Source organism: Brassica oleracea, chromosome C6 (assembly GCF_000695525.1).
Source record: "Brassica oleracea var. oleracea cultivar TO1000 chromosome C6, BOL, whole genome shotgun sequence".
Lineage (NCBI taxonomy): Eukaryota > Viridiplantae > Streptophyta > Magnoliopsida > Brassicales > Brassicaceae > Brassica > Brassica oleracea.
The window spans coordinates 31,455,136-31,480,473 of NC_027753.1; the positions used below are offsets into that span (position 1 = coordinate 31,455,136).

General features: G+C 36.9%; 6 protein-coding genes across 10 annotated transcripts; 3 read left to right on the forward strand and 3 right to left on the reverse strand.

Moving 5' to 3' along the window:
- Positions 1–6,971: 6,971 nt before the first annotated feature.
- Positions 6,972–9,114, forward strand: LOC106296246 (YTH domain-containing family protein 2-like). Of its 4 annotated transcripts, none has more exons than XM_013732335.1 (7): positions 6,972–7,100; positions 7,287–7,363; positions 7,458–7,643; positions 7,726–8,211; positions 8,291–8,503; positions 8,583–8,729; positions 8,802–9,114. In XM_013732335.1, exons 1-7 carry the CDS (start codon positions 7,073–7,075, stop codon positions 8,937–8,939), a joined length of 1,275 nt encoding a protein of 424 aa, XP_013587789.1. In that variant the 5' UTR covers positions 6,972–7,072; the 3' UTR covers positions 8,940–9,114. The 4 variants fall into 4 exon arrangements, with proteins under 4 accessions (XP_013587789.1, XP_013587788.1, XP_013587785.1 ...); XM_013732334.1 differs by having other exon boundaries at positions 6,977–7,100; positions 7,284–7,363; positions 8,805–9,114; XM_013732331.1 differs by having other exon boundaries at positions 6,978–7,100; positions 7,284–7,363.
- Positions 9,115–9,635: 521 nt separating this feature from the next.
- On the reverse strand, positions 9,636–10,434 carry LOC106298815 (probable 26S proteasome complex subunit sem1-1). The gene is made up of 3 exons (XM_013734953.1): positions 10,375–10,434; positions 10,179–10,294; positions 9,636–9,910 (listed from the first exon to the last, which is right to left on the reverse strand). Exons 2-3 carry the CDS (start codon positions 10,267–10,269, stop codon positions 9,786–9,788), a joined length of 216 nt encoding a protein of 71 aa, XP_013590407.1. The 5' UTR covers positions 10,270–10,294; positions 10,375–10,434; the 3' UTR covers positions 9,636–9,785.
- Positions 10,435–10,835: 401 nt separating this feature from the next.
- Positions 10,836–12,072, reverse strand: LOC106296634 (protein CDI-like). Its single transcript, XM_013732816.1, has 2 exons — positions 11,896–12,072; positions 10,836–11,746 (listed from the first exon to the last, which is right to left on the reverse strand). Exon 2 carries the CDS (start codon positions 11,729–11,731, stop codon positions 10,985–10,987), a length of 747 nt encoding a protein of 248 aa, XP_013588270.1. The 5' UTR covers positions 11,732–11,746; positions 11,896–12,072; the 3' UTR covers positions 10,836–10,984.
- A 110-nt stretch (positions 12,073–12,182) lies between these two features.
- Positions 12,183–13,006, forward strand: LOC106296635. The gene is made up of 2 exons (XM_013732817.1): positions 12,183–12,413; positions 12,701–13,006. The coding sequence occupies exons 1-2, from the start codon at positions 12,268–12,270 to the stop codon at positions 12,819–12,821; spliced, it is 267 nt and encodes an 88-aa protein (XP_013588271.1). The 5' UTR covers positions 12,183–12,267; the 3' UTR covers positions 12,822–13,006.
- Positions 13,007–13,370: 364 nt separating this feature from the next.
- On the reverse strand, positions 13,371–15,479 carry LOC106298375. Of its 2 annotated transcripts, none has more exons than XM_013734486.1 (7): positions 15,272–15,479; positions 15,091–15,192; positions 14,918–15,032; positions 14,360–14,475; positions 14,029–14,211; positions 13,792–13,934; positions 13,371–13,681 (listed from the first exon to the last, which is right to left on the reverse strand). In XM_013734486.1, the coding sequence occupies exons 1-7, from the start codon at positions 15,391–15,393 to the stop codon at positions 13,500–13,502; spliced, it is 963 nt and encodes a 320-aa protein (XP_013589940.1). In that variant the 5' UTR covers positions 15,394–15,479; the 3' UTR covers positions 13,371–13,499. The 2 variants fall into 2 exon arrangements, with proteins under 2 accessions (XP_013589940.1, XP_013589941.1); XM_013734487.1 differs by having other exon boundaries at positions 13,389–13,681; positions 15,091–15,166; positions 15,272–15,424.
- A 3,153-nt stretch (positions 15,480–18,632) lies between these two features.
- On the forward strand, positions 18,633–24,528 carry LOC106296384 (4-coumarate--CoA ligase 3). Its single transcript, XM_013732510.1, has 7 exons — positions 18,633–19,662; positions 19,741–19,979; positions 21,656–21,854; positions 22,781–22,926; positions 23,400–23,467; positions 23,549–23,651; positions 24,293–24,528. The coding sequence occupies exons 1-7, from the start codon at positions 18,825–18,827 to the stop codon at positions 24,395–24,397; spliced, it is 1,698 nt and encodes a 565-aa protein (XP_013587964.1). The 5' UTR covers positions 18,633–18,824; the 3' UTR covers positions 24,398–24,528.
- The last annotated feature ends 810 nt before the right edge of the window (positions 24,529–25,338 follow it).

The window sequence follows — 25,338 nt, forward strand, 5'->3', positions numbered from 1 at the left end:
ACTCACTACTTTCACTCATCTATGCTGAAAACAATTGAAATTTGTTATATCTTAATTTATACCTCCTAAGACATATGTTAATTACATAATTCCCATTTTTCACTTATCAAAATATTTTTTACAAAATTTTTAAATTATGTTTAAGACTAACTGTCCAGACGACTTTAAGTTAAGTCGTCTGGACGACTTATTTTCAAGTCGTCTAAACAGACGACTTGCGAGGGGTAGAAACGTAAAAAAAATTCCGTTTTTTTGTTTGGTCACAAGGGGATAGTTGTAATTTCAATAGCCTTTTAGGTTACTTTTGCCTTTGACCCAAGTTGGGGTATTGTTTTGGGTTTGACTCCAAGTTTTGAGTCACACTTGGCAATTCTCCCGAATATTAATGAAGATCCTATAGCTATCTAGTTTACGCAAATCTTTATGTTAGAAAGTGCAATAAATTTGTCAAAACTCCATTATTATTGTCATCTTCTTCTCTCTTCCTTTGTTTTTGAACCTATAAAAAATGGTTAATTAGGTGAATATACAAATTTTGAATAGAAATTGGTAAAATGTGCATATTTTAAAATAAATTTGCGATCCATGTGATAGAAAATGAGAAAATTACATAAGTAACCTCTAGTTGAGGTTGGAAACTATTTGATTTACCCGTTGCCGGTTATTTTGTCTTTTTATGACACCCACATGTTTTTCCATGGCGTCAAGTCTTCGTCGCGGCTCCATTCTCGGCGTCACGAATTGGTGTGATAGATTTCAGCTACTGATGTCGCTTCTTCCTCTGCGCCATGCTCTCATCTCCAAGCCGTGGTCTCCGCCATCGCCATCGTCAGAATCAGCCTCAGATTACACAAAGAGAAAGCTCGTTGTTTTCATTGGTGGATTTTAGAATATTTTCCAGACAGGTCCCTTAACTTCTACTTCTTTACAAAACGGTCCATGATTTTCTAAAGCGCAGAAACATCTTTAATTTAGCCCCTTAGCTTTTAATTGTGACAATATAGACCCGCGTGTAGTCTGTCTTTTTCATCATTGATCCCTGTATTTTCTTCTTATTTCGTCTTGGCCCCAACTGTTTCTGATTTGCAGAAATAACCTTCTAACGTCGCCTAAATCTTTTAATTGGACACTCCAAACCCTTATGCACATAAATGGACAGATATATGCAATGTAGACACCTAGATGCAATCTAAAGTGATTAAAAAGAACTAATTGAGATGCTAAATAACATTAAATGCACTATAATATATTACTCGGACCATAAACCCAAATCGTATACCCTAAATCCCATTACTACACCCTAACCCAACCCGTATAACCTTAAATATAAATCCTAGACCATAAATCCAAACAGTAAACTATAAACCAAAATCATATACTCTAAATCAAAATCCTAGACCCAAACCCCAAACCGTATACCGTAAACCCAAATCTTACACCATAAACCCAAACCGTAAACTTTAAACTCAAACCCTCCCAAATCTTAAATCTAAACCCAAATACTAGACCATAAACCCAAACCGTAAACTTTAAACTCAAACCCTCCCAAATCTTAAATCTAAACCCAAATACTAGACCATAAACCCAAACCGTATAACCTTAAACCTAAATTGTAGACCATAAACCCAAACTGTAAACCCTAAACCCAAATCATATGACATAAACTTAAATCCTAGATCCTAAACTCAAACCGTATACCGTAAAACAAATCCTACACCATAAATCCAAACCGTAAACTCTAATCCCAAACCCTATACCCTAAATGTAAATTCTAGACCCTAAATCCAAACTGTGAACCTTAAACCCAAACCTATATAGCGGCTAAGCTTTGGAGTTTGATTTAGGGTTTGGGTCTAGCATTTGAATTTAGGGTATTCCAAATTTAATATCTGATTAACATTCACGTTGTGCACAAAAGAAGATTAAGACTGACACATACATATTACGCCAACTCGTATAACCATATTCATTTCGAACGCTAAAAATGTGATATTTTGTATCTCACAAGCTTCCATCTATATACTTGGAAATCGTAAAGGTGAGTGATATGTTGTGTTGACTATATAACTGTAATAAATTATGAAAAGTTTTGTTCGTGTAACCAGATGTATATTATATTAACAAGATTTATTTCGATTCTAATTATGTGAAATCCGGATATAAAGCTTACGTATCTGGGTATAATAACGATAGAATATGACGACAAAATATGAAAAATATTGTTATGTGGGCTTTGTACAGGTTAGTAGCAATAATTACGTCTTCAGATATTATATAAAATACAAAATTACTACTGTAAAATGACCAAATAAAGCGATTATTGTATGTAAATCCATGAATTTTTTGTATAACCGAATAAACTATTCAATAACCGGCTGTAAATAATATGTATAAACCATTACATATTCTTTTGATATGATGTTCAAGTGCATATGCTCTTATCCTATAGTAGTGATATCTCATTATTTTAATAGTTTTTAGAATTTATTGCTTAATCATATTAGTGTTTTGAGCTTAATATTAAGTGTATATATTGCATTAGAGTGTTCATTTGCATATCATAGGGTTTAAAGTGCACATTTGAAAAGTTTGGGGAAAAATCGCGGGTTATTCATTTGAAATCAAGGACATCCGGGACGAAACGAAAGAAGAGGAGAATTCAGGGAATAAGACTGCAATTTGGAAATATTCACTTGGGTTAAACTGCACAATCGAAAGTTCAGGAGTTAATTCACGCGGACATTCCTGCCCAATCAATAGTGTTGGGGTCAAAGAGTAAGTAGCCAAAAGATCAAGGGCCAGATGTGCAAATATTCTAAACTCCACCATTGGAGAGAACCGTGCTTTCTCTTTGCAGAATCTGACAGCGAGCTTGATTCCGACGATGAGCACGGCCACGACGGTGAGTTGATCACGGCGAGGAGGTGACTTGGAAAAAAAACCACGCGGTGTTGAATCAAAGTCCGGTGGAGGTCGTCGATGGTCAGAGCTGAATGCTGCCTGATTTACAAAGCATGACGGAGAGTTCGGTGGCGGAGTTTGGTGGTCGTGGCTTGGAGAAGACGGTGGCGCGCTCTCGGATTTGTCTTTTCACAACGGGGAAGCTTGGTTTCGCAGTGAGGACAGGAGACATAAATTTAGATATATTTTGGGTTGCACATATAGAAGAGGAATATGAGAGGGGATCCAGTTTTGTGGAAGTTTTTTTTAGAGAAAGTTAGAATTTATCAAAAAGAAGGGAGAAACAGAAACAGAAACAGAAAGAAAAAAAAGATGACTAAAGAGGTAGGAGGTTTTGTAGGGTTATGCCTGCAAGAAGCAATGAAGTCATTCTTGGAATTATGAAAATTACACAATACCATGCCCATTTACCTAATAAAATAAATTTTTATGTATATGTAGTACAATTTCCCTAAAAAAATGTCTGGATCTATCACACTTCTGTTTGAGAGGAAGCGTAATGGAAGATGGTGTCTGCTCTGCTTGTAGATTCTTTGATTCTCACGTGACAGGCCGAATCTCTGTCAGATTTCATGTCTACGTTGAGACCATCACCTCTTTTCACCATCCTCGAGACATACCTTCTATATCCAAAGCTAAGAAAATCGTTTAGATCTGTCGAGATCGTCATCGTAGCACTCACGTGAACCGGTGGGAAGGGATAAGAGATCAGCCTGAGTGAGTATGTTCATCTGAGGAGCCGGTGTCGCCCTAAGCAGAGTCATAAGTAGCGAAATCGGTGAGGAATAAAGTTTTGCCCTTCTTCTTTGTTTTGGTGGTGAACGCAACGTATAAGTTGGGAGTATAGTTGGATCTCATCTTCGTATTCTAGGCTTTAAGAGCCAAGCACAATGCTTTGATTTTTCTATTATTTTATTTTTCTTGTTTCTATTTGTTCGAATCAAAAAGGGTGTTCAAAATTTCCATCTCCATTATATACTTTGATTTTTGTGGGTTATATCTGACTTAATAGCCTAACCACGATGTTTTGATGCTTTGTGATCTTGTCTGTCAATGTCTAATTTGCTCTTAGTTGGCATGTTTTCTTACATATCCATATCTTATTGAGGACACACTAATAAGTTTTTCACTACAAAAAAGTCCACATTGTCAAAAAGGAAAAAATAGCACAGTACGATAGCTCATTTTACTGATCTGCTATCGTAGATGCGTATAAAATTTCCATACTCTATAACAGGACTAGATTAACGCTATGGTAAATTTTTAGTAAGCGGGAAGCTAAAATCTAATTTTTCGCGACACACTTAGTGAAAATCAGAAAAGTTGCCTCTCTCATCTTGCATTTTCCCTCTTCGATCTAATTTCCCCTCTCTCATATCTCTCATTTCATTCTTTTCTCTTAGAACCCTTAAAAAAAGTGAGATCGATTCTACAAATCCGAAACCCTAATTCCCTTATCCCAACCGTAAATTCATCGCCATTTCCATCACCGAAGGCAATCTTGCTTCAATTGCGATGTATGACTCGGTATTGAGCTCAAATCGAGCTTATGTATCCTTGCTTCAATTCTTTCTATTTCGTGTTTGCTTTCTCTTAATCATGTTTCGTAGTTGTATTGTTTGATTTTGTGTTTGCATGTTTGATTTTGTGTTTGCTTTTACATGATTGACATTGATTTCGTAGTTGTTTGCTTGAATTGAGAGTCTATATATATCGAGATATCATCTACGGATATGTTTTGAGCTATGTGTTCTGAATTTGATTGATTTTACTTTGAATTGCTTCTTTATGTTAGTAAAGGTTTCAATTCAGGTGAGAACATACAGGACAAAGCATGGGTGCATCTTAGCAAGAAATGAATTCAATCATATATGTTACTTTTCAGTAGGTTTTTGAGACTTAATTAAGTTGTCTATTTGCTTTTCCTTTTGATTCTTAACCATAGAGTTGATCATGCTTACGAGAGAGGGGCTACAAAGTTCGTACGAGATGTGGCTCCAGCTTGGGGAGAGTATTAAGACATACAATATTTCTTTTATGTTCTTCATGTTGTTTCCTTTTAAGTGGTTAGTTGATGATATTAAGATATACAATATTTCTTGCTGTTATTTTTTAGAAAAATAGTTCTGAAAACTCTTCTGGGGTGACAAGGCTTAAAATTTGGGTCAAGTCACGTACCAGAAAAGATGGAACTCCTATCAACACAAATACGGCTGAGAAGATTGTTTTCTGATGTGAAGCAAAAGGCAACTGAGCTTGTTAATGGTGCTAATCCATCATGTGCTAAAGATAGAGATGAGGATACACTAGTCCAACTGTTAGGATCTGATAATCCTGGTCGTTAATGGGCAGAAATATGTGTAAGACAAAATTAGCTTGCTTCCAATTGAAGAACAAGACTACATCTGAAATGCAAGAGAAGCAAATTGAACTACAGGAAACGGTGGATCAGTTAAAAGCTGAACTTGCCAAAGTGAAAACCTAGGTCGGAGAAGAAAATGAAGTGGGTGAAAACTCATCTGCTAGAGTAAGTTATTAACATTACATCAATGATTTGTTTACAACTTCTCAATGTCACATTTTAACTCATGACTACGTAACAGAGTGTGAACAAAAAATCATTGAAGAGGTGTCTTATTATTGATTGGGCCGATGAAGATGGAAACATTGGTGAGGGACGTATTATCTCTTCCAACCCATATGATATAGTGAATGACAGTCTATTAAACCCTACGGATGTTAAAGTCTTGGTTGATTCTGCTACTGGACCAGAAGCTTACGTCTGGAGATCTACGAGAAACATGTGCACCATTAAGGAAGATGTTGGCCATATTACTGCATGGCCTAAGAATAAATGTGTTGAACTAGGTCAGGGACTCCAACCAGAAGACATTGCATCACTGGTAAAGTTTTTTTTCTGTTGTCTTAGTAGTTAAGGTTAGACCAAAGAATACTCATTTGGTCGTATTATTTGGTGATATGAATATCTCTTACGTGTAGTAATGAATGACACTTATCTTATTACTATTGAATCTCACACGTATCATTTAGTATTATTATCCATACATTCAAAACTTCAATATGCAAAAAACTAACATCAACCAAATATCTTTCTCTCAATTTAACTGCTCAAAATCTGCCCAACTGAGGTGCTGGGGAATTTTACCCCGACCCCAAGATCTGACCCGAAACCGGTCCGAAAAATCCTGACCCGATCTGAAACCCATCTGATCCTTTTACCCTATTGGGTCTTGTTGTTAAGGACCCGCGCGTCTTGGACCCGCGGGTCTTGGACCCGACCCGACCCGAACCCGAGACCCGAGTGGGATACCCGAAAACCCGAAACTTCTAGTATATATTAGGTATATATGGATGCTTCAGTTAATTTTTGGTATTATAGATATTTTTTTAAGTTTCAAATTTTAGTTTTTGGGTATAGTTTTAGGTTTGGATAAAAATTTAGATTTTCAAAAATATAATTGGGATAATGAGATAAAATTTTGGATATTTTTTTATGTCTTTGCATCAGATTTTATATAAAATTTCTCATATTTTTTTAGTATTTAAATATTTTCAGATATTTTCTGTGTGTTTTAGGTATTTTTTTGGGTTGGATCCAACATGACCCACCGAACCCGATTCGTAACCGAACCGAATCCGAATCGACAAATTCTAATTGTCTTATTGGATCTAACTATCTAAGACCCGACCCGACCCAACCCGAACCCGAGAAGACCCGGACCGACCCCGAACCGAGAATTTTAAATTACCCTGTCAGATCCTAAACTTTTAAATCCGAAGGATCCGGACCCGCAATGACCCGACCCGAACCCGACCCAATGCCAGGCCTAGGAGTTAAGTGTCTCTCGAGGTTAAAGTTGTCTTTTTACGCAATCTACAAATTCGTAAATTAATTAAAAATTTACACACATATCTAATTTCAACACATAATTTGTATATTCAAGTCATTAACCCTTACAAGTATGGAAAATAAAGCGGTCATTATAAAAAGTGAAAAACATAATAAACACGAGCCGCAAATTTTGCTAGGGTTTTTGCTGTTTCCTCTTCACTTCCAAGTTTCCGCCGCAGATACAAAGCAGAGACAGCCATGGCTACTTCCATTTCTCCTTCCGATCGTATCCTTTCTTACGTTTGATTCCTAGCTTCTCTCCCTTGTAATTTATTTTCATTTTCATTTTCATTTTCAGAGGGTTTACTTGCAAGAAAGAGCCCTTTCCCTCCACTCTCTGTTGATTCTAGAGTAGATCTGATGTCTTGATTGTTATTCCTTCATTACCTTTTTTTTTTTGTAATATCAGAAGCTGCAGATTTGCTGCAGAATCTGTCAATTGATCAAGAAACCATGGCCAAAGTCACTGACAACACTGGGAATAATAAGGTATCATTCATTCACTCATCTCTCTCTCTCTCTCTCTCGAGTTGATTTTAGATTTTAGGGACAAAATAGTAATAATCCCATTTCATAATTGCAGCAGGATGTGTATGGCGGAAACAGTAACAACGGCTTCTCAACCAAGAAGAAACTTGGTTACAACAACTACTCTGCTCAAAAAGGCTCTTATGGTAGCTACTACTATCCTCAAGCGTATCAGTACCCGAGATATGGTTATGACATGACGTATGCTTCTGGAAAGACCACCAACAACACTCCCTACCTGGTATCTTCTTGACCTGTCTCCATAATAACCAACTTTATTTATTTTATTGGTTCATGATTTGTATTTTATCTAATGGCATCAGGGACGATCTAGCATGGACAGCATGTACTCAATGTATGGACCTTACAGTTACATGAGTGGATATGGATATGGATATGACACTTATGGTTATGGCACTTACAAGTATACTCCAAACTGGTACGCGTTCAACAATGGATACAAGACAAAGGGTTACGGGCTCTATGGCAAAGAGAATGCCGAGTGGTTAAACGAGCTGAACAGAGGGCCAAGAGCCAAGGGCTTCAAGACCGGGCAGCCTGAGACTGTTAAAGCAGCGCCGCCGGAAGATGTGTCTCTTCCAGATTCAAAGGAGTACAACAAGGAAAATTTCTCTGATAGCTACTACTCCAATGCGAAGCTCTTTGTGATCAAATCGTACAGTGAAGATGATGTTCACAAAAGCATCAAGTATAATGTGTGGTCCAGCACTCCCAATGGTAACAAGAAGCTTAATGCTGCTTATAATGAAGCTAAAGACAAGTCATGCCCTGTTTTTCTCATCTTCTCTGTAAGTGAATATGGCAAAAAAGACTTTTTGGATTTTGATTTTGTTCCGATCTGATTAAAATGAATGATTTTTTGAACAGGTAAACACAAGTGGGCAGTTTGTTGGATTAGCGGAGATGGTGGGACCAGTTGATTTCAACCAGACGGTGGAATACTGGCAGCAGGACAAGTGGGTTGGTTGCTTCCCTGTTAAGTGGCACATCGTTAAAGATATCCCTAATAGTTCCTTGAGGCATATCACTCTCGAGAATAATGAGAACAAGCCTGTTACTAATAGCCGTGATACACAAGAGGTTAGAATCTGGTCCTTTTCTTCTACTTCCCCGGTCATGTGAAGTTTAAATTTGGGCTCTGAGGATTTTAAATGTGCAGGTAAAGGTAGAGCAAGGGGTCAAAGTAATCAAGATTTTCAAGGAACATGAGAGCAAGACATGCATACTCGATGATTTTGTCTTCTACGAGAGTCGTGAAAAGATAATCAAAGAGGGAAAAAAGAAGCACCAGGAGTATAAGAAACAGGTTAAAAAATTAAAACTCTTATGTGGTGCCTTGTCTTAAGATAATATCTGATGGAGATTGTTTATCTTTCAGCAGGCTTTGGCTGCCAGTGACAAAAAAGCCACACCAAAAGACGAGCCTAAGGAAACCAAAGAGACTAGTAGTATGATACCAGAAGTAGTTGAAGAGATATCACAAAACGGCGTTGCAGAAGTTGCTAGCGCATGCTGAATGCAGCAGCAAGCTACTTACTTTACCTTGGGTGGTTTTTTGTCCGTTTTCTCCCCCCAAATTTGCTCACACTCTTTCTTAGAAGTTTTGAGTAAAAAACCCACAAGACATGTTTTATGTTTGGCCGTTGAAGTAGAAAGATAAAAAGTGATTTCAAAGTCTGTTGGTTATTTTCCTTTATTGCTGCTTTTATGAATCTTTTCGATTCTAGTGTTATCTTTTGTCATCTGAGATTTTATTTTCAAACTCACATTACAAACTCATGTTCGGGTGTGATTACAACAAGTCTAAACATCAGAGCCAGAACTTTAAGCCTGTGGTTTACACAAGAACCTAAAAGACAATTAACCAGACTACTAACCAACCTGAGAGAATTGAGTTGTCACCATGATTCTAAAATGCCATCCAAAGAACTTTATTAAGCAAAGGATTAAGGTTTATGTCTGTCTCAAGAAAGCTCCCAGTCTATCTAAGCTACCAAAACCAAACCGCTATGACCATACGATTGGTTTTCGAAAATCGCCTGCAAAAACTAGAAGACTGCTCACACCTCAAAAGCAAACTGATTGCCCAGACAAGAACACGAAACAGCTAGAAACAACCCTAGAAGGTAGTCGGAGAAAACCAAAATGTCAGATTAGTAATGGAAAGAGTAAAATCGAGAATCCATAACGATGCCACGTAAAACACAAAACATCTATTTAGCTCATAAGATTCATCATCTTAAAAGATAGGGAGGAATTTGCATCCAAGAGTAAAAATGTGCAAAGGGTTGTAAAGTAGAAGCAACAATTAAAACAAAGGATGCAATTCAAAATAACAATCTTAATCTTGAGAGCTGCTCATTCATTTCTTATCAGACTCGAGTTCCTTCCTCAACTGAAGCGAGAAGTCGTCATTGACATCATCATCATCCCAGTCATCTTCCCACTGCTGGCCTACTTCCTTCACTTCCTCTTTCTCAACCCAATCTGCTCAAATATATATATATATATATATATAAAAAGATCTTTAGAGGCGAAGCTGTCAACGAGCATAACCACAGAGAAACCAAAGACATCTCAAGCCTCATTCCACAAGAGAACTATGTTTATCAATTCTTCTAAGCTAGGAACCAGATTCTCCCTTCTACCATATACTACACATCAGATCTACACATACAATACAGATACGCGCTGAATCTGATTATCCAGAAGCCAAAATCGAAGAATTAAAAGCTAATTAAGAAAGAAATATCACCTTCGTTAATTTCAAACTCCTCGAACTCATCGTCGTCCTCGAACAGATCCATCTTTACTTCTTCAGTCGTCGCCTTCTGCTCTGCCGCCATAGTTACAGATCGTCAAGCCTGAGAACTATAAATCACGCGAAAAATCGATAAGTAAAATTGACCCCAAAGTAGGAGGAAGGAGCGTGTAAGGAAAGGAACCCTAACCTCTCTAGAGCTATTTTAGATTAATGAAGCCGATTTTGTTTCTCTCCGATAACCAACAAGTCTAAAGCGACCGGCTTTCGTGGATCAGGCCCATTACGGGCAGTTAAGCAGTGGGCTTCAGAAGCTAGGCCCATTAATTAGTGGTTCTTGCACGCGTTGATCTGTATTTGTATTTTTCAGTTGTTACAAGTTTTCTTTTCCTGTTTTACTTTTGTGATATTATTTGAACTTGGTTATGCTGAACTTATACCAAATGTTGTATTCTGATAAGTTTTGTATAAAAACTATAACTTGTTATCATCCAAATTACACAAAACTGTCTCCTCCCATGGGTTTGGTTGCTATTGAAAATTTCTCGATCAATCTTTGTTTCAAACATGTTGAGCTAATGATTATCATAAACCAATTAAAAAAAGTGCTACCGAAGGTCAGTTATAAAAATAAGATGCTGCATTCAATTACAAATAAAAATGTCATTCAAAGGTACAAAACAAATAAACGAATATGATATTATTTCATATGGCCTCAATATTGGTATTAGTGTTGCAAACGATTTAATGAGAAAATAAAAAAATGCAGAGTGGATCATCACTGGGGCTAAAGCCAAAAACTAATCGGCCTCTTTCTTGTTCTTCTCTTTGACGTACTCATCCATCTCAGCGAGCCAGAGATCAGCAAACTCGCAATCCTTCCAAGCATCAAACCAAGGCCCACCGCGAGTATAATGCACGGCCTTAGGCTTCGTATGGGGATCGCCCTCAACAACACAGTTATGCCCTTCAAGAAAGTTCCAAACAAAAGGAACAGACCCAATCTCCTCATCCTCCAGCCACTGGAACCTATGGAGGAAGGCACCCGTCTGAGTATTCACAGTCTCAGGATCCAGGGCCCTGTTCTTCGGGTGTCCGCAGTTGTAAAGCACCATGGAGGACCAGTTCTTCCTCGGGTACACGGTCTGCACCGCGCCGTCCATCTTGGTCGTCTCTTTGGGAGTGTAATCGTGCTGAACGCACATGATTGCGTATTTGTCGTCGATGAGATCGACGAGCTGCTTGATGTCGGCGAGGTAGAGGAAGTCGCAGTCGACGAACATGGCCCAGCCTTGGTAGTTGGAGAGGTGCGGGGTGAGGAAGCGGGTGAAGGAGAACTCGGTGCTCTCGAGGGGAATTCTTTCTCGCCAGTAGAGGCCGGCCTTTCTGAGATCTGATTGGACGATGGGAGTGATCGATACGGGGATTGAAGATCGCTTGGTGATGGAGTGGCGGCAGACTTGGTAGGCGAGTTCTTCGCGCGGATCGTAACCGACGAAGATCCTGAATGGTGGTTTGTTCTCGGTTGATCCGTTGCTCATTGTCATTTGTGTGGTTTGGATCTGCGTTTTAGATTTCATTCGCAAAGTAAATATCAGATCTCTCTATCTATCTCATTACGCTAAAGCATTTTTTTCAGAAAGGTCAGATCGTGATGAAGCAGAATCATGTAAATGCTAATCAGTGTCGAGGAAACATGAAAACTCGTTACCGGGAAAATGAAGAGTTCGAGGTGGTAATGCTTGGGGAGAGCGAACCAACGGATTTTTCTCTGTTTTTCTTTTGAGAATTATTTTGTTTGTTTCTTTTGATTGGACTAAATTAGGAAACCATAGATTTGGAGCGACGAAGGAGGAGGGGAGGTGATGAATCTTGAGTATAAATTAGTTAACTAATAAATAATATATGAGAGATAGAGAGACACTCGGGTTGACCCGAGTATTGACTCGGTGTCGGTGTAAAACAAAACACCGAATAAACCGAAATTAATAAGCCTAACCGGAACCGGGTCCGGGTCCATTTGAGTTGTAGAGACAAAAAAAAAGAAAATTTAGAATTGAGTCGGAAGAGTTGTTGATCGAGAATGGAGATGGAGAGAAAGACGAAGGAGATGGAGGAGAAGTTGTGCCGGAGGTGCAAGGGAAGCTACAGAGACTCCTCGAACAACGCTTCATCTTGCCGTTTTCATCCTTCCTTCTTCGTTTGTCGTCGCCATGATGACCAGAAAAGGTTTTGTCCCCTGAAAACCCTAAAGCCGCTTTGTTTGATGGAAATTTTTAAATCCCAAAACAGCTTGACGAATTAGTTACACTGATTCTCTTGTTCTCGATCAGTTGAAAGAGTTTTGGAAGTTGATCTATGTGTTTCATCATTAGGGTCAAATGGGTATTAATCTGATTCCTTGTGTGTTTGTCGTAAGTAAGATAAATATGAGTTGCGTTGTCTTTAGTTGGATAATTCGCTAGACTATTATCTGGCATCACTTGTCCTGATTAAGATGGTATTGACAAATGAAGGTACTATGAATTGGGACCAGAAGATCCACCATATGCAGCCAAGTTCTACGATTGCTGCGGTGCAGAGGATCCTAATGCACCTGGTTGTGTCACCAGCCCTCACATTTCATATGACGACTGAACTCTTTCATTATGCCTGTGTTTTAAATTTCTATAAACATCATGTAAATAATCTCATGTACCATAGTGTTCACCTCGTGGAATGAAATAATTGGCTTGTGACATTGCGTGGTTACTGTCTTTGGACCACCTTCAGGGTTGTACACAGCCAGAGTGAATTGTTTAGCTTGAAGCTTGCTTCGATGAGTTTTGTTGTGTGTAAGAGTACTTCTGATCTTTACAAATGATTGAAACAGTTCCTTTCTCAATTGTGATAATTTTCCAATGAAGGATTAAACAACTAAGTGAAATTGCCTTGTAAGGTGTTTATTAAAGTGAGAATTAAAAAACAAAACAAAAACAAAAACAAAGTAGGTTTTCTGAAATTCTTTTCTTTTTGGTCTCTATGATGAATCCAGGCATCTAGTACAATTTAGGGAAGGACTTGAGATCAGTTTGATTGTTCCTCACTTAGTCCACAGTTTATAAGACTGATGAGATAAGGCTAGTGTACTGTACTTTTAAAGCAGTGCAGCCTCTTTGGCATGAAAGATTGGTGTAAAACGTCAAGTAATAACAATAAACCAGAAAAAAATAGATTTTCCATAAACAGGTTGTTATATCTCTTATTAACAAACTCAATTCAGATGTAATTTATATGTGTAAACAACTTTTCTCTGCTGTCTTTCTAATGGAACAGTTAGGCACTTAGTGAAATGGAGAGGAAGGACGAGAGCTTGAATTTCTTAATCTTTGTGGAGTCTCGCGGCTGGAACAAAACCTCGGTGCTCGACCTTACAGTCACTTCCTTCGACTCTGATCCTGATCTCCCTTCACTTCTGTAGTCCCTATACGAGTAACGAACCTGCAACCTCGACGGGGCTGCAAACACGAATTTAAAAAAAAATTAAGATTTTAAAAATGTAAAACATATAAGCAAATGGAAGAAGAAAATGAATTTTGTTTTGAACTTTAAAGAAAGAGAAAGTTACCGAATCCAAGCATGCTTGTTTGCTGAATAGAGATACGGTCAACTTTTGATCTCTTGATCTGTTTCAGAGCCAAAGTATCTTCCTGCTTTCCTTTGAACTCAAGGAACTCTCCTAACACAATCTTGCTACCTTTAAGCTCCACCCTGCATCACAATCAAACCTTTTTAAAAAAAAAAAAAAAGAAAACTCTCCGACCAGAACTAATTTATCCAGGAGAACCAAATCTCTCTTTCTGACCTATCCCACATTGGTGCAGTGGCAAGGATGAAGTTAAGTTTTTGATGCGAAGATTCATGCATCTCTTTTCCTGTGCAAAATGCGCCTTTAACCCAACCAGAGAGTGTGCTCCTTGATACTGGTTTCAGATGTTTCCACTCTTCGTAGGTAATTACCTCCTCACTCGGAAACGCATGCGTTGTACTGAAATAAACACAAGTTTACCAAAAGAATAATAGTATATTTAGGGGGTAAAATAGTCACACGCCCACAGGCTTCAAAAGGGTCTGCAACTAGTATTGATGTTTGTAAACATGTAAATACAGACTGTCGCAAAGATAACAGTATATACCGAAAGTTAGGATTGGGAATTACAACTTTGCAAGACGGATTTCCTTCTAGTAAAGTGACCCCCCTTTGTTCAAGATATGATACAAGAACTGAAGCTTGTTTTTTGACATCAACCAGCTGAGAAAAACCATAAATCTATTAGAGTCAGAAACAAAGTTGCATAGATGGATGATGCAGGTCAGCTTTGCTCTTGCATAGAATCAAGTGTTCTAAAAATCGGTCTAGGCAGCATCTAGGCGTCCGCCTAGTCGGTAAATCGGACCTAAACGAAACGATTTTTCTAGATCAAAATTTTCAAAAATCGGTCTAGGGGCTCAAAAATCGGTCTAGGCGCCACGCGGATAATCAATAATCATATATAAAGCGCTTAAAAGGCCATAGAGCCTAACGGCCGGCTAGCGATTTCTTAAACGTTCAATTCAAACATGTAATCTTGTCTATGAATGTGTAAAGAGGGGTTCATGAGACGAGAAGCAACAGTTTTATCAGCACTAAACTAATTTCATAATAATCTACTAAAGCAGCAACCATAGTCTTTGTAATCATTACACAGACGTACAGGATCAGGGTAAGTCTGAGTTGTATGATGCTTCCCAGCTTCACAAACCCAGCTTCCATCGCTGGTTACCGTAACAATCCCAGATAGATTCTTGACTCCGATGACCACAACTTGTCTAAAACAAACATATGAAGTCAACACATATCACAGAGAACAGAGAGATAAGAAGTTACCCTTTAGTGAGGAGGACAAGGTCGATGTCCTGTCTAGAAGAAGTGTCTGCATCTGGAATACGAAGCCCTACATAAGCTTTTCCACCATAAAGCTTCTCAAGTCTGCAAACTCTCAGTTGTAACCAATATAATCAAGAACCAATGAAGGGAATCAGCAAAGTGGGTTAAAAGAGAGGGTCACCTGTGAGCGACGGAGAAGAGAGCAGTTGAACCGAAGGTGTCGTCATCGGAAATCTCGTCGTCGTGGAAGAAACGGCGGACGAGTTTGTAGATTACGAGACCACAGATGATCTCCGCCCACATCCTTCTTTTCTTTTTCTTTTTCTTTTTCTTTTTTCCTTGTGGGAAATAAGAAGACACGCTTTGAAAGTAAGATAAAGAAAGCAAACACATTTGATTAGATATTTTAAGTTTGAGCATTTGTGTTTCAAAAAAATATATATTCGAGCATTTTTTTCTAACAATTCTACTTACCTTGTTAAAATTCAAATCTCACTTCATCACAATGAGCTATCCATGATTAACAATATTTTTTAATCTTGCTGAATACTCCCTCTATTCTAGGCATGCGCATCCGGATCCTCGGATCGGGTTCAAGTCGGGTCTTGTCGGGTCCGGATCTTTCAGGTTCTATAAATTTAGACTCATATAGGTACTTATAATTTTTCGGGTCGGTTTTGGATCGGGTCTTGTCGGATCCGGATCAGTTCGAGTCTATAATTTCAATACCCGTAAAATACTCATAATTTTCGGATATATTTTGGATCCGGGTCGGTTCGGGTATTTATGACCCGAAAAGGATTCGATATATCCGAATTGGACCCGAAAACTCTAAAAATACCCGAAAACCCGCAAAAATACCCGAAAATATCCAAAATCAGACCTGAAAACCCAAAACATACCTGAATTATATTTTCTAAGAATCTAAAATTTTACCTGAAACCTACAATTTTACCCGAAAACCCGAAACTTTTAAAAAAATCCAAAATACCAAAAATATACTCAATCATCCAAATATACCTAATATATACAATTTTTTGCAGGTACTTCGGGTACCTGAACGGGTCTCGGGTAGGACCCGCACCCTAGCCAAGACCTGCGGGTCCAAAAAAAAGATCCAATAGGTACTTTAGCATGGGCCAGGACCCGGACCCGAACCTATATTTTTGGATCGGTTCCGGTTCGGATCTTCGGGTCCGGGTAAAATGCTCAGATCCAAAATAAGTCAAGCAAGTAGCAAAGGCGCACCTGTAGTCTGGTAGAGGAGAACATGTCATCAGAGACGGAAAAAACCTAAGGCCATGATTAACCCGAACTCTTAGGATGAAGTTCTTAGTTTCAGCTAAAAATCGGTTTTAGCTTTTAACTAAGAAAAGCTAAGAACCATCTCTCAAATAAGATATATATGAGCCGACTATTAGCCGAAATGTATAAAAAAATGTCAAATCATGAGTTAAGAACCCCAAATTAAGAATCTGGATTAATCAAGCTCTAAATACCAGCACTTAGGCCTGCCTATACTAGCGCTTTTTTTTGAAACACGAGTACCTATACTTGCTAAAAGAGAAATATATCTTGCTTGTTTACCATCTCACCACTTAGATGGATAACTTAAAAATACAAAACTTCAGAAAAGAAGCATCAAAGACCACATGACTAGTTTTTATCACTTCCAAAGTCAATAATCCATCTGTTTCAATATATATTTTGGCAAAAAAAATATTTGTTTCACACTATAATGTGTTTACATAATCCAAAACAACTTTTGCATTTATTAGATATTATGTGACTAATATAATAATCCATGTTTTTTATTATTGGTGGAACTTATATATTAAATGCTAATTTTTCAAAAGTTTAATATTATCATTTTTTACTAAAACTACTTACATTTTGAAATAGAGGGGGTATTATCCTTACAAAATATAGCGAAAGCAAAGAAGGTGGTTGCTGCCTCAAATATCTTAATTTTTTTATTTTTATAGCTTGGTTAGGTATTGAATTGAAGTCTCATCTCAAAAATCTCAAAACTGGTATAGGGATAATTCCTAGGAGTTATTGAGACTTTTTAAATATGGATGGTCTTCATAATAGGATTTTAGAATACCCTAAAATTATTCGAGCTTAAGCATCTACAAGTACGTCTCGCTTGATAAGTCTTGATAACACTTATGAAAATTCTTATTTTGTGCTTAAAGTGTGTTAGTGCAGATGAGGCGACGAAAAATAAGTGCAAAAAGTAAAACACACAGAATTTGTTAACAGGGTTCGTTTCCTACATCTTCAGGACCTCGTCCAGATTTCATTGACTTAGAATAAAGAGCAGCCTACAATTGTTATATGGTACAACACACACATTATTGTTTATCACTATTTTCTAAGTACTCTACAAAGATTAGGAATAAAGCACGCATGCATAAATCTCATCCCGCTCACCAGAGCTCACTGTCTTCTACATCTGCAATCTTCACAGACCACTTCAATGAAACCGTATGTGCTAAACTCCCCCTGAGTCTAGGCTTCAATCTTCCACTTCTCGAAAATACTTCACCAAGTACGTCAGCACCCAACGCACAACAGTGACACCATAAGCACATTATCTCCAACGCACCACACGCTCACCACGACCTACACACGATGGCTAACTCCACCACACAAAGCGCCAACACCAAAGCCACCAAACTAAGTCCACATCGGACTCCATCAGACAATGCTTCAGAATGTCCTTCGACACCAAGCAGGAACACACACCAATGAAACCTCTATCTCTTCTCTGAGGTCTGGCTTTCTCATAAGGCGTGTCCTTCCTTATATAGCAGACCAGATCTTGCTCTCCACGTTTTCAACTTGTTATCCAAGTCTTCCAAATACACTTAAGACAACTTTCCATTTTCTTTAGTAGAAAACTTCATCTTCAAGTAACTCCCTTTTGCTTTATGGAAAACGTCCATATGTCTTCAAGCAAATATCATCTTTCATTTTCCAAGCTCAGCAAGTCCACGCACATCACAAAACTCAAACTTTCATTAAGCTCCATGACACACGTCTGTAGTACCTTTTGTAGTACTTCACGAACTAATACAAATCATCTCAGCAGACTGCATCTTCAATCTCTTCCTTTTTGATATGCATATGAACTCCTCACCTCTGGATGGAAAAACACGTCTTCCAAGTGTTCAGCACGTGAACAAGGGTAGCATGTCTACAAGAAACACGACTTCTGAAGCTTGATTTTTGTTAAGAGAATAGTTATAGTATTACCTTTCGTGTATGTTAATGCATGTGTTCATTCAATCGTATTTTGGTTTTAGAAAAAAAAAACATCAATATTAATTAAAACCAGAATACGATTGAATGAACATAACGTATTCATATAATTATATTTGTGGTAAGTTATTTATGTGCATAATATATGTAGCAGGATTAAAAAAATGAAACATATTAAATATGGTGGAAAAAGAGAAAGAAATAAGAGAGTGTGAGAAGGACATGCAAGACAGTGTATAGCAAAAAGTGAAACCTACCAAACAATCCTCCATTCCTCTTCTAACAGCCATTCCCTCTACCTAACCCTTTTCTCTTCCCTTCCCTCTTCTTCCCTAATTTATTTCATTCTTCTCTCACACACACTTGGTTCTATTATATATCCACATTTCTTCATTTCCCAAACAAGAAGATAACAACAAAAACAAAATCAAATAAAAACACATTCCTCACTTATCTTTTATTACACAATGATAACTGCAACTCTACAAGAACCTCAGATTCATCAACCGGTGGATACAACTACTCCCCCCGCCGATGCTCCTCCTACGCCGCCGCGTATTTTCCGATCAAAGCTTCCGGACATAGACATCCCCAACCACCTCCCTCTCCACACTTACTGCTTCCAAAAGCTCTCCTCTGTTTCCGACAAGCCTTGTCTGATCGTAGGGTCCACGGGAAAAAACTACACGTACGGCGAAACGCACCTCATATGTCGGAGAGTCGCCGCCGGGCTACAAAAAATGGGGATTCGAAAAGGCGACGTGATAATGATCCTCCTTCAAAACTCAGCCGAGTTCGTCTTCTCCTTCATGGGCGCTTCCATGATCGGCGCCGTCTCCACCACCGCGAACCCTTTCTACACTTCTCAGGAGATTCACAAACAGGTCAAATCCTCTGGAGCTAAGCTTATAATCACTCACTCTCATTACGTCGATAAGCTGAGAAACCTCGACGGAGAAACAAGAATCGGTGAAGATCTCACCGTTATCACCACGGAGGAGAATCCTCCCCCGGAGAATTGTCTTCCTTTCTCCACACTACTACTCACTGACGACGAGACAACCTCGCTAGATGTTGTTGATGTCGGTGGTGATGACGCCGCGGCGCTTCCTTTCTCTTCTGGCACGACGGGGTTACCTAAAGGAGTAGTTTTAACGCACAAGAGCTTAATCACGAGCGTCGCGCAACAAGTCGATGGAGACAACCCGAATCTTTACCTGAAACCAAACGACGTCGTACTCTGCGTTTTGCCTCTTTTCCACATCTACTCGCTCAACAGCGTCCTTCTCAACTCCATCCGATCCGGTACATAAAACATGCAAATCTTTTTTTTTTTTTGAATGAGACAATTAATATAATATTGAACTTGTAATATAAGTATAGGTGCGACGGTTCTTTTGATGCACAAATTCGAAATCGGGGCGTTATTGGATCTAATACAGAGACACAAGGTGACGGTAGCGGCGCTTGTTCCGCCGCTTGTGATTGCTTTGGCCAAGAACCCAACTGTTAACTCTCACGATCTCTCTTCCGTTAGATTGGTTCTCTCCGGTGCAGCTCCCTTAGGCAAAGATCTCGAGGATAGTCTAGGCCGCCGTCTCCCTCAGGCCGTCCTTGGCCAGGTAAATATATTTACTTTGCATGTTGGTTTTATGTTTAATACGGCGGGAACCATTTCGTGATCAATGCATGTTTTAACTTTTTTTTTTTTAAGTTCTCAAGTATTTTTCAATTTCATTAGCTACCAATTTCTGCGAAAATGAAAATTTGGCTAATTAGTTAATAGTTTTTTTTAATTAAATTATCAAAAAAAAAAAAGGGACGGTAATGCATGGGAAGAGAGTGAGGGTGGTTGCGTCTAGCTCTTCGGCGTAATCTCGGTTACGTACGGTTCATCTGCTCCCAAGCTAATTTGGCATTGTATTCATTTTCCTAATATTTCTACTTTTAATTATTTATTTATTTATAGTAGTAATAAAAGCAGGTGTAGTTTAGGTTTAGACATAGGTAGAAAAACACGTGTGATTTAGGTCGCTGATCCAATGGGACTGCTAGTTCGTCTCTAGTTTTCTTATTGAATTACCCTTTTAAAGTCTTTTACATATATGATAATCTGCTTCATAACCAAAAAAATAGGTATGCTCATTTCAAAAACTAAGTAACAAAGATTGCAAAAATAAGCTATTTTAAGCTTAATAATCGACGACATAAGAAAATGATTTGTTATACTATTTTATGTTTGTATTATCTATATAAATAATAAAACAGATTAATTAATCGTATTGATTTTAATGATATTATTCTATACAACTGACTGGTTAAATCTTACAATACTAAATAAAAAGACAACTCTTATTTTGAAGTGAGAGTGCCTTTAAAATAAGAAGTTGAGGGAATGTTGGTCCAACGATGATCTTCAAATATATTCTTCTAAAAAACTATAATTTGTATTTTAGTTCTTGATATTATTAATTAATTAACTATAGTCATTATATTTATAAATAAATAAAAATTCTATTTGAATGATATCAAAATATATAATTATAACTTGTAAGTTTAAAATAATGTCAATAAATAATTTTAATCAAAATATTTATCAGAAAATTTAATGATAAATATTAGAACATGACATAAAAAATTAATACGAATGAGAACATTAGAGAAGTTAATAAATAAATTACAACCAAGATTAGTTGGACAGATTTTCGACAGCTTCAAGATAGTGATACTTTGATAGTGATCAGACGCTATTAAAGTTTACAACCAACATTGCGATACTTTAATAATTTTCTTATGTATTGTAGGCTATTTAACTGAAGATTGTAATACGATCATTAAATTTGATTAAGTAGAAGAGAAAGTAGATGCGTGTCCTGAGATATCAAAACTCTGTCATGTGACGTGGGCTGATTTATAACACACGTCCACACACACACACATAGACATAGACACAGACACTATTAACATTTGCTAAACTATTTATAATATAGAGAAGTTAATGATACACGTCGATGTATTTTACAATACTTAGAAAAGTTTATGAGCCTAAATAATAACTAAATAAATAAAAGTTATGTGAAAATAAAAATAATTAAAACGGTACTGTAAAAGTTAAATAATGTAAAAATGTATATCATATACCACATCAAATTTACGTATTGTAGCAAACTCGTATAGTCGACCAATACTTGCTTTGGTCGACTGATTTAGTCTTTAGTAATTCAGTACAATAGTGCCAAAAGTGTAGTTATTTAGAATTTATGAGGTAACCAATAACTGCTGGATTATGGACAAACAGGGATATGGTATGACAGAGGCAGGACCAGTGTTGTCAATGAGCCTTGGGTTTGCTAAAGAGCCAACTCCGTCAAAATCAGGCTCTTGTGGGACTGTAGTCCGAAACGCAGAGCTTAAAGTGGTTCACCTTGAGACACGTCTCTCTCTTGGTTACAACCAACCTGGTGAGATTTGTATCCGCGGTCAACAAATCATGAAAGGTTCGTTTTTAATTTTTTCTGTCTTCTGCTCATATTTTCTCCTTTTTTGGAAAATAATTTGGTGCAATAAATGTTTTACATTCAATGGAAAAACGGCCTTAATAGAATATCAATTCATCATTAACCGTTGATAGCGAAATAAAATAACTAATTCCATTTCCAATTTTTAGTGGCGAAAAAAAAACTTTGTAGTGGCTTCAGAAAAGAAATACTACTTTTCGTTTCCCAAATACTAAGAGAAAACGTATTTAATTTCTACAGATTGTTCAAACAACGAAAACAATAAAGTTTAGTTATAGATATACAGCTTTTAACTAGGTTTGCATCATCACATGTACATTTGTGCGACATGCTTTTTTATTATGATGTCTATATATGGCCACGTCTTTTACAATAACTTAAACACACGTGACATGTTTTTCTATTTCTTGAAATGAAAAGTTGACAAAAGATTCAAAAACGTAATAAGGACATCACAATTCAGACATAATTAAGGTTTAAGGATATAAGAACATGTTTAATGGAGGGTTTTTAGGGTGAGGTTCTTAGCGAAATATAAGAGCATGTCTCTTAATTTTTAACTAAAAAAACTAAGAACCAGGTCAGGACCGGCTCAATAGTGTCATGGGCCCTGGGCAAAAAAAAAATAATTTCCAAACTATTATTAAAAAAAAAATCTGATAGATATATGTTTTTTCAAAATACCAAAAGTGTTTTTAAAAATAAATCTATGGAAATAAAAAAAAATACTTTCATATAAAAAAATAAAAAAGTTAAGAACTGGTTCTTAAATAAGAATTTTAAGAATCAGTTCTTGGTTTTTATAGTTAAAAGTGAAGAGACGGATTCTTATATTCTCCTAATAATCATACCTAAAAAACCTCATTAAACATGCTCTGAAGTTTCATCTGACTTTTGGCGCGCAGAGTACTTGAACGATCCGGAAGCCACGTCAGCTACAATTGACGAGGAAGGTTGGCTTCACACAGGGGACATTGGGTATGTTGATGAAGCTGATGAGATATTCATTGTTGATCGACTCAAAGAGGTCATCAAGTTCAAAGGCTTTCAGGCAAGTCCACTGACAATATTTGTGTTCAACTAAAACAAAATTTATAAATAACTTATATCAATTATTTACTTCCTCGCTTTTACATAATTTATTCAGTTAACATATCAATCTCTTAAAAGACTTTTTTTTTTATCAAATCTCTTAAAAGACTTTAAATGTTAATTAGATAGGTAACATAACTTTAACACTTATATGTAAAACAACGCATTGGTAAAATCGTTGAAAAAACAAACGTCACATCATTAAAAACATAACATGTCTTAATACATCTGAAAACATGTTTTGAAAGTAAGTTCCAGAATATTATTATCATTTTTCCTCCATAACTAATAATACAATACAAGAATATCAACACGTCGAGGTTAACTTAAAAGGTATCTCAACTTTATATAATAAAGATATAACGCATTGCTTACAATAGAAATAAGATTATTTAGAAACTGTAGAACTAATGATGGAATACCGAAGGACAGGTGCCTCCAGCTGAGCTAGAGGCTTTGCTCATCAATCACCACTCCATTGCGGATGCTGCGGTTGTTCCGTAAGTAGCACAATAATATATGCATTGAGTTGTAAGGTTGTGTAACCGACACCGTTTCTAAACTTTATTGGTCACTTGCAGTCAAAGAGATGAAGTGGCTGGAGAAGTTCCGGTGGCTTTCGTAGTCCGATCAAATGGAAACGTTATCACGGAAGAAGATATAAAAGAATATATAGCCAAACAGGTACACATTTAGTTAGTCTTTCTGTTTGGTTAAAAAGAAGTTTCTTCATAGATTGATATGCGGGGAAAACATAATAGGACGATTCTACTAGATAACTTACAAATAATTTTTATCATAAAATATAACAGGAGATATATAAACTTAGAGGGATGTATTCAACTGAGAGTTTCAGGTGATTTGTATTAAAATGACAAATTCACTGTTATTGAAACATGAATTTTAAAAATTCATTTAAAATCCAATGTTATTGAATTTGACATTTCTTAAAGTACTCTGAAATCCACAGTTATTGAAAATATTTTAAGTTGTGGAGTTTTAAAGTTTTCAGGTGATTTTAGGGTGTTTGAGTATGATTTTTTAGTTAAAAAAATTAAAACTCAAATCCCATAGTTTTAGGTGATATTCTAGAGTAGTTTAACAAAAGTCACTTAAATCTCTGCAACTTATTGAAATCATCTAAAACCCCATTAAAAATCAAATCACATCAAATGTTAAATTGAATACATCCCCCTAAAAGATCTCACTGGAAATAAGACAATGATTTGCTTAGGTTTTTATCAATGAGATTATATACATACTTGTGATTTTCGTCATCTGCTTTATATATAGAATGAATATGTAACTGATCTGTGGATGTGTAGGTGGTATTCTACAAGAGATTGCACAAGGTCTTCTTTGTTCCCTCCATTCCCAAATCTCCTTCCGGAAAAATTCTGAGAAAGGATCTTAAAGCCAAACTTTGTTAAATGTAATTTATTTATTTTTCTTTTATATGATTTAAATGTCCTGGATCCACGATATTCGTGACTTTCTTTTAGATCCTTTGTCGCAACATTTGTGGACAATTAAGAGTTTAATAAACTGTATTATTTGGATATGATCATTTCAGTAATTTTCTTTTTGTTTCAGAAGGAGAATAAACTAAGAAACATCAGTTTTTTTAACACTGACACTACAAGAAAACATATTTTTTACTAGGACAGTATTCGTTGTAAATTCGTCGTAAACCGGGTGTTACGACGAATTAACGTCGAAAGACGTTTCGTTGTTAAACGTCCGTCGTAACGGAGGTTTCGTCGTAAACGACTCATTACGTTTACGACAAAATATATTCCTCGTAAAGAGCAGGGAAAGGATTCGTCGTAAAAGCCACGTAAATATTCGTCGTAAAGCCCACGTAATTATTTCGATGTAAAGCACACGTAAATACTTTCGTTGTAAATCACTCGTAAACATTTCGATGTAAAACCCTCGTAAATATTTCGATGTTAATCACTCGTAAACATTCGATGTAAACTCCATGTAATGTTTACGAGGAGTTTACATCGTTTCTTATTATATTATTATTAATTAGTATATAATAGATTTTAATTTATATTTAATATTCAGAATTTAAAATAATTTAAATTTTAAAACGAAATATGAAATTGGAAAACATATTTTAAAAAGTCATACAATAATATTTAAATTCATAATACAAACAGAAAAAAAAAACTACATATTGTCGAAGTAGTTGGTGGGATTGCTCGGCTGTTGACGGGTTGGATCGGACTCTTGGGGATCTCGTGGTGGCATTCCAAGAGCGGCTCGTCTCTCACTCAACATTCTCTGCATAACCGGGTTTCCCACGGCCATCACGTCTAGCAAATCCTCAAGAGAGTCTAAACGAACCTGCTGGCTATCCATT